This window comes from Cygnus olor, chromosome 25 (assembly GCF_009769625.2).
Source record: "Cygnus olor isolate bCygOlo1 chromosome 25, bCygOlo1.pri.v2, whole genome shotgun sequence".
In the NCBI taxonomy this organism is placed as follows: Eukaryota; Metazoa; Chordata; class Aves; order Anseriformes; family Anatidae; genus Cygnus; species Cygnus olor.
In genome coordinates, this window is record NC_049193.1 from 6,001,360 (window position 1) to 6,015,352 (window position 13,993).

General features: G+C 58.8%; 2 protein-coding genes across 2 annotated transcripts; both read left to right on the forward strand.

Annotated features, from left to right (window-relative positions):
- The first annotated feature begins 527 nt into the window (after window positions 1-527).
- On the forward strand, window positions 528-6,602 carry PRR29 (proline rich 29). Its single transcript, XM_040537046.1, has 6 exons — window positions 528-664; window positions 1,037-1,154; window positions 2,410-2,525; window positions 3,826-3,995; window positions 4,119-4,186; window positions 4,345-6,602. Exons 1-6 carry the CDS (start codon window positions 587-589, stop codon window positions 4,374-4,376), a joined length of 582 nt encoding a protein of 193 aa, XP_040392980.1. The 5' UTR covers window positions 528-586; the 3' UTR covers window positions 4,377-6,602.
- A 24-nt stretch (window positions 6,603-6,626) lies between these two features.
- Window positions 6,627-11,478, forward strand: LOC121059871 (1-acyl-sn-glycerol-3-phosphate acyltransferase alpha-like). The gene is made up of 6 exons (XM_040537045.1): window positions 6,627-7,048; window positions 9,407-9,540; window positions 9,807-9,982; window positions 10,141-10,236; window positions 10,432-10,504; window positions 10,691-11,478. Exons 1-6 carry the CDS (start codon window positions 6,861-6,863, stop codon window positions 10,924-10,926), a joined length of 903 nt encoding a protein of 300 aa, XP_040392979.1. The 5' UTR covers window positions 6,627-6,860; the 3' UTR covers window positions 10,927-11,478.
- The last annotated feature ends 2,515 nt before the right edge of the window (window positions 11,479-13,993 follow it).

Below are 13,993 nucleotides of genomic sequence, written 5' to 3' on the forward strand. Positions count from 1 at the left end.
ACGTCTCAATCAAAGGGGCGGCATGCTGAGAGCAAGCCAGGCAGCCAGAGTTGCTCTGACAGGTGACTGCATCCCACCAGACCTCCTGTCCATGTTCTCCTGTTGGCTTTTCCCTGCCTCCCACCCAGCGAGCAGATGGGAGCAGAGCCATCTCCCACCTCCCACGACGGCCGGCATTGATGGAGACCACAGGGCTGTGGGACCTGGGTATTTAGGAAAGCTTCCAAAAGCATGTGCTTTGAGATGCTGCTGGTGGGAATGCAGTGGGGCTGAGCAGCCCTGCCACTGGGACCAGTGCTCCCCAGCTACCAGGATCGGTATACAGAGCTTGAATGAACCCACAACCCTGGTTCCCTGCAGGGACAATTGTCCTGCAGGCCCAGAAACACCATGGGGTGTGGGGTGGGGAGCACAAAACACCTCTGTCCCACCCCTTTGGTGGTGGGGGGTGTCCTGGGGATGCGCAGTGGGGAAAAGCAGTGTGGGGACGCTGCTGTGGCTGCCAAACCTGCCGGAGGCTTTGTTTGGCCCCAGCAGCTATAGCAACAAGCCGGAGCTGCCGGCTGCAGTGCTGCTCGGCTGAGCCATGGAGGTCGGGGCAGCAGGGGACCCCAAGGGGGTCTGGGGGGACCCGGCGGCTGGGACCTACATCATCCCGCAGGGGGTAAGCCCTGCAGAGCAGCTCTGCCTCTGGGCAAAGGGGATAGTCAGGGTTTGCAAGGGTTTGGTGGGGAAAATGGGCTGGGGTGGGAGGAGAGGGGATGGGGTGGTGGTTTTAGGTGGGCAGTGGGGTCTGGAGCAGCAATGCTGGTTTGTGATTTTATTTATTTAATTTTTTTTTTTTTTTTTGTGAGATGTAAATGCCCCCTGCAAAAAACAAAGCACTCACTGTGCACCACGGGGCCGTGTCCCCAGGGCTGGGGGGGGGGGGGGGGCTTGCAGGACTGCACCCCTGGAAAATGGGGGATCAGTACAAGCTGACCCCTCCTCCAAGACCCTCCATCCCCAGGGCTTTCTTTCCCCTTCTGTCTTTCAGCTCCCACCTGTGCCATGTCCCCATGGCACCGTGCCGGTGTCCCAGCAGCCGGTGGTGATCCTCCAGCAGCTTCCTGGGACCCTAGCCCAGCCCACCAGAGCCCCACACCTGCGGGAAGGTGTGTGACCACAGGCATCTTATAGTCCCATGTTAAAACCATCTTAATTTCATCCTTTTATTTTTTTTCAGCCTCTTTAGGATGAGTGACACCTGGGGGGGGCAGGGGGGAGGGCTGCAACCTCACAGGGCTGGCCAAACCTTGACTTGATGGTGTCTTTGCCCTACAGGATGCAATTTTTGGTGGTTTTACCAAACTTGAAGTCAGGGCTGGCTTGGACCACACTGGGATGCTCCTGGGGGATGTTTTTTTTTTGAGATCTCTTTTGGCAAAAAAAAAAAAAAAAAAAAAAAAAACCATTTTTTGAGCATCACCAGGGAAAGGCAGGGTGATATGGGATCTTTGGCCATTCTAGGTGGGACAGAGGGGGACATGTACCAGCTCCAGAGGGATTTTGGCTCCCAGGACAAATTATGACCAAAGTCATGCTGTGGGGAGGGGGAAGACTGAGCTGTCTAAAAATACATGGAGGAAAGGGCATGCTCCAAATTGGTGTGGGAAGCTCATGCACAAAGCAGGGTCTTGGAGACCATCCTCCAGCAGGTTTGAAGGCACCTTGCAGGGGAACTTCATGCCTGCAGTAAACGGTGATGTTTCATTGGGGATGTGTCAATGTTTTAACGGGGGTGTTTTAAAGCCTCAGGCATCCAGCCAAGGGGACTCAGATGCTGACATGTACGTGCATGGCCACCTGGGTCTGAGCCCTGCTCAATAGGTACTTGCTCTGGGACTGGAGGTGGCATCAGTCCCTATGGGGACTATGAGTCCCCAGGGGTCTCTGAGCTCCGAGCCCCCACGCACAATTCCATGCCCACTGCCCGGCTCTCTGGCAGTGCTGCCCCGGTGCCAAGGAAGGATTTGCCAAGCCCTGAGCACTGCCAGGACCGCAGCAATTCTCCTCCGAATGGGCGGAAAGTCTGCTGCCTCCAGCACTGCTAATCACCTTTTGTGAGCAGCCTTCGTCAAGCCAGACCAGATGTTTAATCACATTTTCAAATAAGGAAAGGCTTAACTATGTCTATTTTAAAGCTTTATCCAAGCAAAATAATTTTTAAATGCCATGTAGGCCTTCCAAATTGGGCCGTGGGGCAGTCTGGCTTGGCTCCTGGTACTTGGCATAGGGACAAGCTGTGGTGTCACCCCATCCCAGCAGGGACCCTATGGGGGCTGCATCCACACTGCTCAGCCGGTGGCTGTGTTTCCCATGCCCTCGCTCTAATCCCTCTCTGACGCAGAGCCCCTTACTCTCCGGCAGATTTAATCGAGTTGATGATGATTCAAAACTCCCAAATGTACCAGGTGGTGATGAACAGTCTGGCCGTGTCGGCATTGACGTCCTTCGGGTTCGGACCATCTCCAGCTGCTGCCCAGGTATGGGGCAAGGAGGATGGATAGCACCTGGGTCCCATTTCATAGCAGCATGGGACACCTGAAGTGCAGCTGCTGGGTGTTCACAGCCCTCTGCAGCTCCTGGGGGGTCTGGGGCTCTTTGGGCTGGTTTGACCCCCAGCACGGATCATATCCAGGCTGCTTGGAGGGGATTTAGTGCAGCTGGGAAGAACCGAGGTCTGCCAGGCGTGGGCAGGGTGCAGGACTGGGCTGAGCGGCAAGGCTGAGCACTGCTCATTAGGCAGAACAGCTCTGCGAGGGCGTTCATTTGAAAGTCCATCTCGAACCAAAATTACATGAAACATCTCATCTCCATGGGGGGGAAACAAATGCTGCTTTCTTGGTGGGATGTGGGCAGCTGCTTTGCTCACTGCCAGCTGGCATCTTTCATGCACGTACTCCCAATACCCACCAATTCACTATACTGGGGGAGACTGGACCCTGCATGTGGCTGCTCAATGCTCATATGCCGTGGGCAGCATTTTGGGGTCCTATCTCAGGTTGCAATGCCCCTGTATTGTTTCTCCATGTGGAACCTCATGGAGCTCAGGCAGGAGAAGTGCTGAGGGGGCACCCGACCGGGAAGCGGCTCTGCAGGAAAGGCCCTGGGGTCCTGGGGGGCCCCAAGCTGAGCAGGAGCCAGCAGCGGGCCCTGCAGCGAGGAAAGCTGGTGGTGGCCCGAGCTGCACCAGGCGAAGGATCGCCTGCAGTCAGAGGGAGGGGATCCTGCCCCTCTGCTCCTCGCTGCTGGGGCCGCATCTGCAGTGCTGGGCCTGCTGCTAGGCCCCTGGCACCAGAGAGGCCAGGCAGGCTGCAGAGAGCCCAGGGGAGGGCCACGAAGGTGGGGGGACCGGAGCAGCTCCGCTGGGAGGAGAGACTGCGGGAGCTGGGGTTGCTCGGCCTGGAGGGGAGGCTGTGGGGGATCACAGCCGTGCCCGTAAATCCCTGCGGGGAGGACGGAGCAGGGCCCAGGGCCATCGGGCACAAAGCGGGGCCCGGGAGGTGCCCTCTGACTGCTCGAAGTGCTTCTGTGCCCTGGCGGTGGCGGAGCTGGCACAGGAGAGGCTGTGGGGGATCCTCCTGGGAGACCTCCAGAAGCCGCCGGGACCTGGCCCTGGGCACCCCACTCTGGGCACCCTGGCTGGAGCAAGGGCTGGAGCGGTTGGCTTCCCGAGGTCCCAACCTCAATCGCTCTGTGACTCTGATCCTGTCTTGGGGAGCCCGAGGAAGACAGCTGCTAAGACAGGCCCAGAATCTCTTTGCCTTTTGTTCCTCCCCACAGCCACTCATGGTGCCTTTGCAGACCGGAGAGGAAGAGGAGGCCATGGTTTTCCACCACCACTACGTCCCCTACGCCAGTCCCACTCCCATCCTGGCATGGCCAGTCCCGGCTGGGGCTGGGGGACCGGTGGTCATGCGCTACCAGGACATGGCAGCAGAGGACGGGGAGCCGTGAGTAGCAAGGGTGCTGCTTTGTGTGTACATGTCCTGCAGCCCCTGGTGTGACAGCACCTCTGGCACCAGATGGGATACAGAGGGCTGGCATTTACTCCTGTCCTTGGTCCTTTCCACCAGCGCAGTGCCACCTCCTCCACCCCCCAGCGCCACAGGGACCGTAGGAGCCAATGTCCCACCATCATCAGGTGAGGACAAGTTCTCCCCGTAGCACCTACCTTCAATGGGAGATGTCCCCAGGCATACATCAACCTTCCCATATATCCCGACGAGGGCTGAGCCCTTCCTGCTCCCTCCCTCTGTCTAAGCCCTCACACGCCCTCCAGGCCCCGCTTTCTCTCTGCAGAGTACTACGACATGCTGGAGCAGCAGCAGTGAGCTCCCTGCACCCTGAGGTGGCTTCTCCTGCACTTCCCTGGCCTCCACCCCAGAAGATCTTGTGTGTGCCAAGAGTGGGTGCCCTATGGTACTGACAGTTTTGGGGTGGCCCACGGGGAAGAGGACAACGTGCCCAGCAAAATGCATCAAAATAGTGCATTTTGCTGGGCATGTTGTCCTCCTCTCCACCCCAAGGGACTGGGTGTCACGAAGCCCATCACCAAACCCAGGTGACTGCACAAGAGGGACAAGCTCCAGTTCAGTGGTGACATCCCAGTCCCAGCTGGAGAATGTGTCCTTGCCAAGCCACGAGGGCCCTGCGGTGCTCAGCACCATGCTGTGTCCCCATGGGACATGCTGGCACCCGTGGGGTGGGGTTGTGCCAGCCCAGGTGTCCCTTCAGCTCCCAATGCAGCACATTGCCTGTAATTAATTTGCTTTGTTAAGAAAGCGCCCTGCTGTCACTAATTAAGCATCTGTAATTACCCAGGCTTCTGGCTCTGTTCCTGAGCATAGGGCTTCCTCCAAGCAGCAGGGGTGAGGGGGGGCTGTGAGCCTCTTGCACCCAAAGGAGGGGGAATACCAGTGCCTGATGCTCTTGGCTGAGCATAGCATGGGCAGGGCTGGATATGGCCAAGTGCTGTTCCCACAATGGGAACACACAGTTCCACAGCTCCCACACTGTTCCACACAGTGCTGGCCCAGTGCTCATCCCAGTAAGGGATCCATCCTGTAGAGGGCTCCTGGTTGAGTGAGTGTGGGGTTCCCCAGGGCTTGGTTTCCCCTGTTTGGGTAAAAAGGTGGGGAGAGTGCGTGCAGGTGTATTATGGGTGCTGGGAGCTGGTCCCTGCCTCTGCCACCTCCCCATCCCTGCTGCAGGGTTCACAGCTCTGCTCTGATGCCACCAGGGTGGGTGGGCTGGTGGGGCTATGGGGTTCTGATGAGGGCTGTGGAGTTCCATGCAGCCAGCAGCATTACAGCCTGGTTATCAGGAGGCTCTGCTTTAGGAGCTCCTAGTAGGAGACTCTAGGGCTGGGGGTTATGTGGAGCTGAGAGCATGCAGAAAGACGGTGTCCAGGCAGTTGACCCTGAAATCCCCTCCTTCTGCCCCTACTGGGCAATGAGGACCACCCTGTCTCTATTTTGGGGTCCCTATGGAAGGGAGGGCTCATGCTCCCGCTGCCTAGGACCGAGCCATGCTCTGCCACAGACGGATCTTCCTCTGCAGCAAGGCTCAGCCTGGCTCCTGCTGAAGCTGTGGGAGATGCTAGCAGGGTTGGCCCCAGTGTGGAGTGAAGGAGCCGCGTTGGGTTGGGCATGAAGGCACATCTCCCTTGGGTGGGAGTACCCTGAGATACTATAAGACCGACTGGGTAGAGCAGGAGAGGAGACCATCCTGGGGCACTTCTAGCTGGCAGCACAGGGAGCATGGCACGGCCAGGAGCAGGAAGGCATCTGCTTGTTCCCATGCTACCGGAGGTGGGGAGAGGGTGTGGGTGGAAGCAGCTGCTGTGGGAGCAGAGCAAGGTGATTTTGTTGAAGGTATGTCATGTCAGAGAAGGTTTGGGGCCACTGGGTGTGACCCAGGAGATGCGATGCTGGGGTTGTTACGGGAAGGCACGAGCAGAGCCCTCTGACCCAAGGACTGGAGGAACCAAGGGGTCTGGGCAGTAGCGCACGGATGGAGTGGTGGGGCTGTGAGCCCCCAGATAAGAGATGCTGGTGGCTGAGCTGGCTGACACCAAGCCAGAATCATCTCTGTGATGTCAGAACACTGCTTTTGAAAAGCAAGACCAGAGTTTCCAGACTTCCACAGCCCAAGAATGGGCTTGAATCTTGCGTGCCTGGTGTGACAGCAAGTGAGCAGGAGGAGAGGCTAATTACACTCCTGTGCACGCTGACTGCACTGCCGTAAACACCTAATGCGATGCAGCCCCTGGCTGCCAGCTGGGGTGGGGGCTGGCCAGCCTGTGTGGGGAGCAGCCAGGTATGCCCCAGTGGCCTGATAATCTGCAGTGTGAGTCCTGATGGTTCTGGGGAACTACGGCCAGCCTCGCTGGGGTGGTGGGTATGGACTGGAGCTGCTCCTGTTATCAGGAGGATTTCAGGGGTCGCTGTGACCCCAAGAGGTGCCCGCAGCGTGAGTACTTTAATAAGCAGCTGAGCTGATTGCATCAAGTCGGAAGCATTGCAATAGGCACATCCCAGCTGTGACTCCGTGGGTGACCCAGGGTCTATGGTGTTGACTCACCTCTGCTCTCCACCCTCGGCCGGTGAGCCTGCCTCCCACCTCTGCCAGTCCATACTCAAGCCTCTGCACGGGGTGAGCAGCACACAACTCCTTCCCCGGAACCATACCCACGCGCCCACATGTGGCTCTGCTGATACCCTGGTGTCTCCTGCCGTGCTCCTGGCAGCCCTGTCCTCCTCCCCAGCTCCTGGGGACGCGGGCTAAGCTCTCCAGCACCCTCGCGCCCAGGCGGCATGATGGAGGCTGCCCTGCTCCAGGGGCTGCTGCTCCTCCTCTTCTTCACTGCCCGGCTGCTCTACCAGCACAATGCCACCTTCAACTACTTCTGCAAGGTGGCCTTCTTTAACTGCTGGGTTGTGGCCATGGCCACTCTCCTCTCCCCCTTGGCGGCTCTTCGGGGACGCTCCGTGGAGAACATGAAGTGAGTACGGCTTGGGGTTGTTCTTCCACCGCTGCGACATATGGGGCTTGGCAGTGATGGAGGGGTTTGGAGGTCTTGTGGACCTGCACTTTCCTGCCCAGGCCGTACCCGGAGCTGGGACTACAGGGTGTGTCTGCGCAGTGAGGCTGAGTCAAGCCCTGGAGCCACGGTGAGAGCTGTGGCCACATCACTGCGGCAAGGAAGGGTGCATCTGCATCTTGTGGTGTGGTGGAGGGGTGCTGGCCAAAGCAAGGGATGGTTACACTGCAATGGGGTGGCCACCTGGCTTTGGACCAGCTGGCCCCCGGAGGATGAAATCGTTTACAAGGGATCCTTCTTGGCCGTTGCAGCATTGGGCCATCAGATGGGGAGGCTGGCAAGGGTTCGAAGCGCTGTCATTAGCAGGATACAAACACACACCCACGCCTGCCTCCTTGGCAGTGCAGCCACGTCCTGTTCAGGGGACTGCGCTTTGGCAGAGGGACTGCGGGATTCCTCGGTGCCATCAGCACTGGCACAGCGCTGCTGCGTGCCAGTGAGCCGTGCTGGTGCTGCCCCGCAGCAGAGGGGAGGCTTGGCTGAGCTGGGGGTGGTGGCGGCTGCGATAGCATCTCTGAGCACAAGAGGAAGGTCTGGCTGCTTCCAAGGGTGTCGCAATCCTGGTGCTGGATTCCTGGGCACTATAGCATACCAGAAGGGATGTAATTGTGTCAGAGTGCAAGGTGTCTGAGGCTGTGCAATCTGGCAAGCTTGAGCCATCGAGTGTGGGAGCTGAGAGATTTGGGGCCCTCGGCAGGAGTGTGGTCAGAGGTTTGATGTTATCAGTCCCTTTGTGCAGACGCTCTCTCTCATCCTGTCTGTGCGGAAATGCTGTGCACACACGCACATATCCTGAGGTGCTTTGAGCGCTGGGGCAAAAGCTTCCGGCTTAGAGGAACTCCCCGGCGTGATGCAGCTGTGAGTCACCAGTGCCTTACCTTGTCCCACCGACACCTCATAGCCGTCCTCCACCAGAGCAGCATGCCCTGCTCCGCCTCCTCTTCAGCCTCCAAATCACAAAGCCTCCGGCTTGGAGCAGGTTCCTGTCATTAATCCTGGCTTTGGGGCACTGCCACAAGTGTTTTGCTTCTCTGCAGGCACAGGGATTGCTGTGCTTAGGTCTCCCAAAAGCTCAGTCCTCTGGCACAATGGCCCTACCAGGCACTGTGAATTTCCCCGTGAATTTCCCCTGCCTCCTCACTCCTCCCAAATCTCTTCTCCCGCCTGCCTGGTCCCCAGCTCCTGCTGACTGCCCTGTCCCCTGTGGGTTCTCTGGGAACAATCACTGATAGACGTGAGGTCCCTGGCATGGATGCTCTCCATGCTATGGGTTAGAAAGTGCCCCATTTCAACACTGTTGGAATGAAAGTGTACTGGACTTTATCTCCTCCTTGGGTGCTGCAATCCCCATTGCTCCATCATCCCTTCATTCCTCTTGTTGTTCTCACACTGACTGTCACCCTTCATCAGCATTGCCATCCTGGTGTCACCCTTCCTGTCCAACCCTTTCTGGTGACGCTGCTCTTCCTTGTTTCCTGTCCATCCGTGTGGATGAGAAACCTCCATCCCTTTCTGACACTGCAGGACCACTGAAGCTATTCTGAGTTGCGCTAATGAACGAAGCTGAGTTGCTTCCTGCCTTTTTTTCCTCTGCTCTTGGCAAAGTCTCCTCCACCTCCACGCGTGGTACTGGCAGCGCTGCCCAGTGGCTGTTCCCCAGCAGCAGCCCTGCCGACCTCTCCGTCCCCAGGCTGTTCCCTGCAGTGCTCCCCCAGCCATTGCTCGGCACATCTCGCTGCAACCCACCACCCACAGGAGGCAGTGGCCATGCAAGCTGTGAGCCTGGGGCTGGGGTTCCTGCCCGCAGTGCACGTGCTGGACCCTCACGGTGAGGCTCGCCCAGTCAGAGGCTGTTGTCCTCACTGGGATGCGATGATTCACACCGCGGCTGCAAGCATTCCCATCCCATCCTACCCCTTCCCATCTCACTTTTTCATCTTCCCTGGACGTCAGCCCTCCAAGGAACTTGTTATTTCTCCCACCTGCTCGTGGTGGCTACTCTTCGTGGCTTGAAGCCACACTTTCTACTACTGAGGCAGCGACTGCTCTCACCTTGGGGATGGCTACAGATGTGCTTACAAGAGCAAACCACCACACAGGTTGCTGAGACCGGGAACAGACCCACCTTGGGACACGCTATTTGCTCGTATGGACCAGCTCTAGCAGCATCTTGCTCCTGAGTGACTGTGAAGGGCTGGAAGAAATCCAGCAGCCCCTCTCTGTGTTGATCTGCTCCCCACACATGTTCCTCTGCCCTAGGCTCCTGCGCGCTGCGATCCGGCCCCTCAAGCACCTGTATGGCATCAAGATGCAGGTGCGGGGCTCTGAGCATCTGAATACCGAGGAGCCCTACGTGATAGTTTGCAACCACCAAGCTTCCCTTGACCTCATGGGTAAGTGCAAGGGAGAGGAGGGAGTCGTCGCTGCCTGGGCAGCCTTTGGGGTTCTGTAGGGCTGGACCAGCCTCGTGCCGGGGGTGTTCCAGTGAGGCCAGCACCAGGATTTGTACAGAAAGTGTGGGGTAGAGAAGCTGGTGGGGCAGGAGCTCGGGGCTGCAAGGAGAAGGGAGGATGATGCTGGGTCACTGCAGACGCAGCCTGGTTGGTCATGGGAGCCACCAGGCAGGGACTGATTGTTTCTTCTCCCATCTCTCCTCCAGGCATGGTGGAAGTGATCCCCGACCGCTGCGTGCCCATCGCCAAGAAGGAGCTCATGTACATGGGCACTGTGGGGTGGGCCTGCTGGCTCAGCGGCATCATCTTCATTGACCGCCACAAGAGGGGAGATGCCATAGATGTCATCTCCCAGACGGCCAAGACCATACGGCGTGAAAATGTGAGGGGACTGGCAGCAGGGGCAGTTGAGGAGGAGAAACACAGGGGGGTGCAGTGGGAGGCATGGGGGGGCACCAACATAGCGGGGACTGGGGTGCACCGGTCCTGGGCCAGGGGACCTCTGGGGTCCATGTTCGCATCCCTCCCTGTCCTATGCAGCTCCGGGTGCTGATTTTCCCCGAAGGCACCAGAAACCAGGACAAATCCATGCTGCCCTTCAAGCGCGGGGCTTTTCACTTGGCTGTGCAGGCTCAGGTAAGGCCTTTGTTCTCCTCCACCCACCCTTGGCAGAGAGGGATGGGCACACACCCTGGGGCAGGAGGATGGGGGACATTAGGGTCTTCTGGGGTCTGCAGGGCCCAGGGAGGTGGCAGGGACCTGCTGAAGCCCAGGGCACAGCAGGAGCTGGAGTCTGTACAGAGGACACACCTGACCCCCCATCTCCTGCAGGTTCCCATTTTCCCCATTGTGATCTCCCCATACTGGGACTTCTTCAGCTCCAAGGATAAGAAATTCACCTCTGGTAAGTGAAAAAGAAGAAGCCCTACTGCTGGAGGGAAAATTTGGTGGTGGGGTTGGGGCCCGCAGGGGATGGAGGTCTCTGGGAGGCATGTGGGGAGGCAGCCAGTGGTGGAAGATGCTGGTGGGAAGACCTTGCTCCTGGGGGGTTTGTCCAGCAGCCTCCTTGGCCTTTTCCTCCTCTCTCCAGGGACATGTACCATCCAAGTCCTCCCCAAGATAGAAACCCAGGGCCTGAGCCCGAAGGATGTCCCCGAGCTAACAGAGACCATCCGCAAAGCCATGGTTGATGTCTTCTCTGAGATGGTTGCAAATCAGCGGGGGGACCAGCGCGCTGAGCACCCTCTGCCCCCGTGCTCTACTGGAGCCACCAAGGGGACTGGCAGCCCACGGCACAAGGGGGACACAGCTGGGACCAGTGATTAGGCAAAGGAACAGAACCCCTTGGGGCATCGGGGAGGTGGCACAGTCACAGGCTGGGCCACGCTGTTCCCCTGTCCCCTGTAGATGTGCCTGCCGGGCTTGCAGCAGAATGGTGCCCTGGTGTGAGGGGAAGCAGAGCAGGGTGGGAGGCAGCGTTGAAAACAGAGCAAGGTGCCCCAGAAACCCCTTGCAATGATGTGTGTCTCCCCCAGACCTGGTGATGTGCAGCCGGCCCAGCCTGCGGGCTCCATCCAGTGGGATGGATCCTGCCCACGCAAGGGGCGAAGGGCTGGGTGTGCCAGGTAGAGCTCACTGCACCATTCTCCATCCGTCGTGGTGTGGTTCACCCGTGGGCTTGTTCAGTTGCTTCCTGCCAGGGGAAGCTGCAAGCCATGGTCCTACTGGCAGCGCTGTCCTCGTGCAGCCACCCGTGGGGAGGGTGCAGAGCACACGGTGTGGCTGGGGGGGGACGGGAGGAACGTGGGGAGGGGGATATTGCCATGTGGGAAGAGCAACCTCGATGCAGAGGATGGTGCAAGATTAAAGAGTCCACAAGTGGTGTCTGTGCATGGCGCCTGAGCCTGGGGGGAGAGGGCACGGTGTGGGGGGGAATCCGTCTCCTTATGGCCATGCTGCACGCATAGCACCCCTACGGACACCACGGCTTCTCCTGGGGATATTGCTCCGGACGGGGCGAGGAGCACGTGGCAAGGTGGGAGTTACACGGGGTCTGTCTCTGTGCCGTGGGGGTGAGCAGTACGTGCACAGGAGGCACACCAATGAAGTTTACAAAGGACGAAGGCCTGGACCATGTCCACCTGGAGCAGGAGGGACCTGCACCCCATGGCTGTCAGACCATGGCACAACCACGTTCATCTGCCAGCTGCATGGGGCTCCTGTGAGCTCCTCCTCTGCCTGTTCCCTGCAGCCAGGCAGGGCTTTGGGCACCCTGTGGTCACTTCCCCACCCCGGGGTGACAGCAGGACAGTGTGTGGCTGCGCCCAGCGCTGGGAGTGGGGTGGGCAAGGCTCACATGACAGTGGTCCTAAAATTTTCTAAATATGATGTGCAAACTATGGCCAAGAAAGGGAACAGTGCTTTGATTCATCATTGTTCCTGCTCTTGGGAATGGCTGGAAGAAATTCTGCGAGATCGTGGAAATCTGTCCATTAACTTCTGCTGGGCAACAATACTAGCAACTGCAAAGAAGCGTCCTGCGAGCAAGAGCTCTCCAGGTCAGGAACCATCACATGGAGATGGCCAAGAGCAGCATGCCCGGGGAGGTGCTCCATTCCCAGGGAGCCCCTTCACTCTTTTCCCTCCTGCCAGGTCTCCCCGCTCTCTGTTTGCTCTGCAGCTCTGCGCTGGCTCGGCGGTGCTGCCACGTGCCCACAGCTGTGGGTGGGGTTTGGCTGCCTGGAGCCTTGAACCCACTGAGCCCTGGGTCGGGTGGTTAAACATTGTCCTAGCTGAATGGCCAGGCCCCCACCAGGGACCTTGCTGGCTTTCGTTGCTGCCAGCAGGGAGGTGAAGGTGAAAGGGAGAGGGGGAAGGTGCAGCGTGAGGGCTCTGAGTCTGCCTTGCCTCCACGTTCTCCCCCAGGCATGGGGTCCGCAGCAGCCCTGCCCTGCCTGATGCTGCTTTGCCTCCTGCACCTCATAGCTGGAGCATCTGCACAGCCGTAAGCCCTCTCTGTGTCCATCTGTCCATGCTTGGTAGGATGATGGTTGGTCTTAGCTTGCTGGTGATGCTCAGGGACAATCCTGGCCTTTACTGTGGTCGCTGGTTGGGGGTGTGTGCTTGGGGTGGTGTGTTGTGTTATCCCTGTGAGTGCAGAGGACTTTGTGCCTGGGGTTGGGGTCTCCGGGCTGCTTTGGTGTAGGTGCAACCTCACACACGAGCTGGGGCATGAGCAGAATCATTCCTCTCTCCCCAGACCCACCCCACAGCTGCTTCCTGAGGTGTTCATGGGCAAAGGGGGCTCTGCTCTGGTCCATGGACCGGGCAGATGGGGAAAGGCTGGGTGGCACAGCCCCACGGAGAACATCCAGGGGTAGAAAAAATCGGGTACCCCCTGCCTTGATAGTCTGAATGGGAGGGGAGCGCTGGTCTTTGGTGTGGGTCCCTGCCCACTGTCAAGGAGTCCTCTCCCCAGGAGATACCTGGTGCTCTTCCCCTATGTGATCTACTACCCGCACGGGGGCAAGGTGCACATCCACCTCATGGACCTGGATGGGCCCGTGCGGGTCACCCTCCACCTGGCGAGCAGCCACGGCATCCCTAATGTCACCCTGGAGGAGACGGGCAACAAGATCCTCCAGCTGGACTGGCCCCTCTTCCCCAACGTGAGTGACTGAGGGCCCCAGGAGGGAATGTCCATCTCTTAGCCACTGCTGGAGCCAGGGGAGGGGACACGGGGGCTGTCCTGGGTGGGCAATGGCTGAGCTGGAGAGCAGAGGGACACAGGGCACACACAAAGACCTGGTGAGCTGCATCTACATTGTCTTCCTGTGATACACCCAAGCCCACCATAAAGGCTTTGCACCCATTTCTGTTGTTTCCCTGGGGGCAGATTTCTACCCCAACAGAGGAGGTGGCGTACCTACATGTCTCCATCCAGGGAGGTTCCCTGGGGGTCTCCCAGCAGAGGGAGGTCCTGCTGAAAGCCCCAGGTCTGTGGACTGTGATACAGACAGACAAAACTACCTACAAGCCTGGGCAAACCGGTGAGGGGCAGGAGCTGCTGGAAGAGCTCATGGGCTCTTGGGATGGGACACCCGGGTTGGGTCCCAGGCTCTAGCACTCACTCCTGCTCTGGGGTTTGCTCTTTCCAGTGAAGTTTCGAATTGTCCATTTGGAGGAGGACTTCATTCCCAGTGACAGAAAGGTGAGATGGGGTCAGGGTGCAGGAGGTGTGGTGGCAATAGGGTCCTCACATGGTGAATCTGCTGGGTCTCGGCAGCAGTGACAGGGACCGCAGTGTCACCGTGAGCGCAGGCAGCTGGGCAGAGGCATGGCTGGGCTGCTCCACGGTGAGTGCTAACCCCTTCTCTCTGCTTTTGCAGCTTCC